Raw genomic sequence first — 3,544 nt, forward strand, 5'->3', positions numbered from 1 at the left:
TACTTAAAGGGACATCAATCTGGGAGTTCTATGACATAAAAATCTGCCTGATTTGAGTTTGCAAAATTTACAGAAAGGAGGGTTTTAGCCAGATACACATAGAGTGAGACAGAATAATGGGGCTATCAAATCTGGGGTTCAATGAGATTTTTGTGGGATGTTGCCCTCCCCCCAGCACCCCCCCTCCCACATCTGAGACTGTGGGCACTGGCCTCCATGACTGTAACACATTGCAAAAAGTAAATACCATCCCCAACAACCTCAATATTGACATTTCCCAATCATTCTCCGTTCCGAGAGCGATGGTTCACGTTCCCCAGGAATCTTTCTGTCCAAATAAAAAGGGCAATGGGACGTCAACACTTTAAACACAAGAGGCACAAACATACACACACACACATAAAGATCACCCACCTTTCTTGCTAACATGTCTCCCCCTCCATCTTCGAGACTGGCTCCCAGCTTTACCCGAAGATGAGTTCAAAGTTAGAATGAAGTTTTCCAGTTCTTATTAAGAGGTTCTGTTTGCATACTCCCCAAGCTAAAATGTAGCCAGCACAACACACACAAGCGATGTTTTTTTGTGATCCACATTTTAATGTTTACAAACAGCTCTATAAATGTATATATTTCTATATATATATAATATAGGATATATTGTGCTTACAGGATGTTACTGCTGATAGTTCAATAGGTTGGGTAAGGGAGGAGGTTGGATGTCTTCTCTGGTGACCTTCTTCACCAGTTCGGCACCCCCGCAGCACAGAGTGCGTTTGACACCCCTGGGTGATGGGTTAGGGTCTTCCTCGTCTCCCAATGGTACCTCCACCTCCTCCTCCTCCTCCAGCCATAGGTTGCCTCCAGTGTCTGGGGGTTGGTAGCCAGCCTCATTGGGGTCCAGGGGTTCCTTGGAGAGCAGGATGCAGATGGAGGGGACATTCTTGAGCAGGGTGAGGTTGGGGGTGCCCTCCCTGGGCTCCCGGGGCTCCCAGGTCTCTTGCAGAGCCTTGTAACGCAGCTTGGTGATCTGATGGAGACCCCTGATCCTTCTCTTCATAATCTCCACGCAGGTGATGGTCTTGGTGACCGCTCTCCCGGAGCCGCTGAACACAATCTGCCGGGTCCCCTGCAACTCCATCCTGCCCATAGCGAAGCCCATCAGGTTCCTGATCTTGCTGCCTTCCTTCACTCTCATCTCCACCGTGTCCGGAGGCAGGTCGGCGAAAGGAAGGGGGCTGTCCTCTTCCGTGCGCCGGATTTTCCGATAATTGTCCATCTGGCTGCCTCTGACACAGCTCTGCATCTTTCCACCGGCAAACTCACACCCCAGACCCTGGCATCCCCCTCTTCCACTGCTCCCCCACCAAGAATCAGAAAAGTTGCCCAACTTTTCCCCCTGCTGCTCTTGGGGACACACTAGCCTTCAGTAGACCCTGGGGAAACTCACAGTCCATCTCCCACTGCCTGGAAGGAAGGGAAAGGGGCAATCTGTTAGGAATCAGATTCCGCTCTCTCTCTCTCTCTGTGAAAGAAGAGAAATTTTAGCCCAACAGAAGCAGAAAAATGCTGGAAAATCTCAGCAGTTTTGATAGTATCTGTGGAGATAGGATAAAGCCAACGTTTCTAGTCTGGATGACCCTTCCTCAGGCAAAATTAACAATTGGATTAAGAAGACTTTTCTTTAGGAATCAGATTCTTCTCTTTCTCTCTCTGAAAGGGACAAATATTAACAATTCGATTAAGATTCTCTTAGGAATCAGATTCCTTTCTCTCTCTCTATGAATTAAGATAACTCACAAAGCCCCCTCCTCAGCAAGACATCCCGTCCAGATACACTGCGGATATTGGAGAATCTGCAGTTGGGGATTTTGCAATCTCTACTGAAAAACAGGAGTGAAAATAAATAAATAAATGCTGGATAAACTCAGCCCCAGATTCGAAACGTCAACCCTCTGTCTCCTGTGGCTGCTTTTTTTGTGGGGTGGGGGGGTGTGCTCCCAGATCTGGGCCAGCGTTCCTCACCAACACCCCTCTCCTCTTCCAGAAAGGGGGACCAGTCGCCCCCTTCCCCTCCTGGAGCCCTGCTTCCCTGGGTGGGAGAGGGCACCTTTCATCTTAAGCATGCTCCCAGCTCCTTCACCATCTGCAAATTGCATCACACTGCTCCCCAGAGCCCAAGCTTGCTGAGCTTTTATTAACACAGCGCAGTTGCTCAGGACATAGTCGTATCTGTGTGTGTGTGTGTGTGTGTGTCTCTCAATCCCTCTGCCTGATTTTTCACAGCTCCCTGATTCCCTGTGAATGAGCCTGCCCAGCACTTTAACCCCTCCCGTCCCAAACTCCCTCCTCCTGAGGCGTCTCTGCAAAGCAACAAAGAATAAAATTTCTTGAAGTTGAACACGCACGGGAATATTTGACATCCAGGCAGGGGAGGACCCTTCGGCCCTTTATTATTGACAGCCAATAAAGAACAGTCCAGCTCAATTTAAAGCCAATTATATAGAATTATATAGTATCCCTACAGTGCAGCAGGAGGCCATTCGGCCCATCGAGTCTGTACCCGACCACAATCCCACCCAGGTCCTATTCCTACAACCCCAGGCATTTACACTGCTAATCCCCTTGACACTAGGGTCAATTTAGTATGGCTAATCAACCAGATGCTGGAATCTGAAGCAAAGACAGAAGATGCAGGAAATTCTCAGCACATCTGACGGGCATCTGTGGAGCAAACTCATCCTGACTTAGGATCCAATGCTTACAGCAGAGAATGAGGCCATTTTGGCCCATCTAGTCTGCACTGACTCTCCCAGAGAGCGTCTTATCCCCGTAACCTCACTTATTTAATCCCACTAATCCCCCTAACCTACCCATCTTGGAGTAATTTAGCATGGCCCGTCAACCTCGCATCTCTGAAGTGCGGGAGGAAACCCATGCAGACATGGGGAGAACATGCAAACATCACACAGAAAGTCGCCCGAGGCCAGAATAGAACCCAGGTCCCTGTCACTGTGAGACAGCAGTGCTAAACATTGTGCCATTGTGCTGCCCTTGAAACTTGAAACCTTGGTTCTATTCTCTCTCCACTGATGCTGTCAGACCTGCTGAGATTTCCCAGCATGTTCTGAAGAATTGTCCAATGCTATCCCCACTTTCCAGCTTTTGGTCCCATGGATTACAGCAATTCCAAAGCAGTGGTTAATGGGATTATCACTGGGTCAGTAATCCAGAGCCCCAGAGAGCTCTGGGGATCTGCGTTCAAAAATTTGAATCTGTTTATCCTTCACACAATCCATTTGGTCAACATTTGGATTTGCAGAACTGGAGAATATCCAACATATTTCACTTAACATCATGGGGAGTGGCGTAGTGATATTGTCATTAACCTAGCAATCCAGAGACCCAATGGGGACCTGGCTTCGAATCCCATCATGGTAGATGGGGAGATTTGGATTTATAGAATCATAGAAACACTACAGAGCTGAAGGAGGCCATTCGGCCCATCTGCACTGACAGCAATCCCCCCCAGGCTATGCCCGAAGCC

General features: G+C 48.5%; 1 protein-coding gene across 1 annotated transcript; it reads right to left on the reverse strand.

Moving 5' to 3' along the window:
* Positions 1-638: 638 nt before the first annotated feature.
* Positions 639-2,210, reverse strand: LOC145360711 (ribonuclease P protein subunit p25-like protein). Its single transcript, XM_080216083.1, has one exon. The coding sequence runs from the start codon at positions 1,301-1,303 to the stop codon at positions 674-676; it is 630 nt and encodes a 209-aa protein (XP_080072209.1). The 5' UTR covers positions 1,304-2,210; the 3' UTR covers positions 639-673.
* Positions 2,211-3,544: the final 1,334 nt, after the last annotated feature.

The sequence above is a fragment of the Carcharhinus amblyrhynchos genome, chromosome 32, assembly GCF_965287045.1.
Source record: "Carcharhinus amblyrhynchos chromosome 32, sCarAmb.v2.hapA, whole genome shotgun sequence".
NCBI classification, from domain to species: Eukaryota; Metazoa; Chordata; class Chondrichthyes; order Carcharhiniformes; family Carcharhinidae; genus Carcharhinus; species Carcharhinus amblyrhynchos.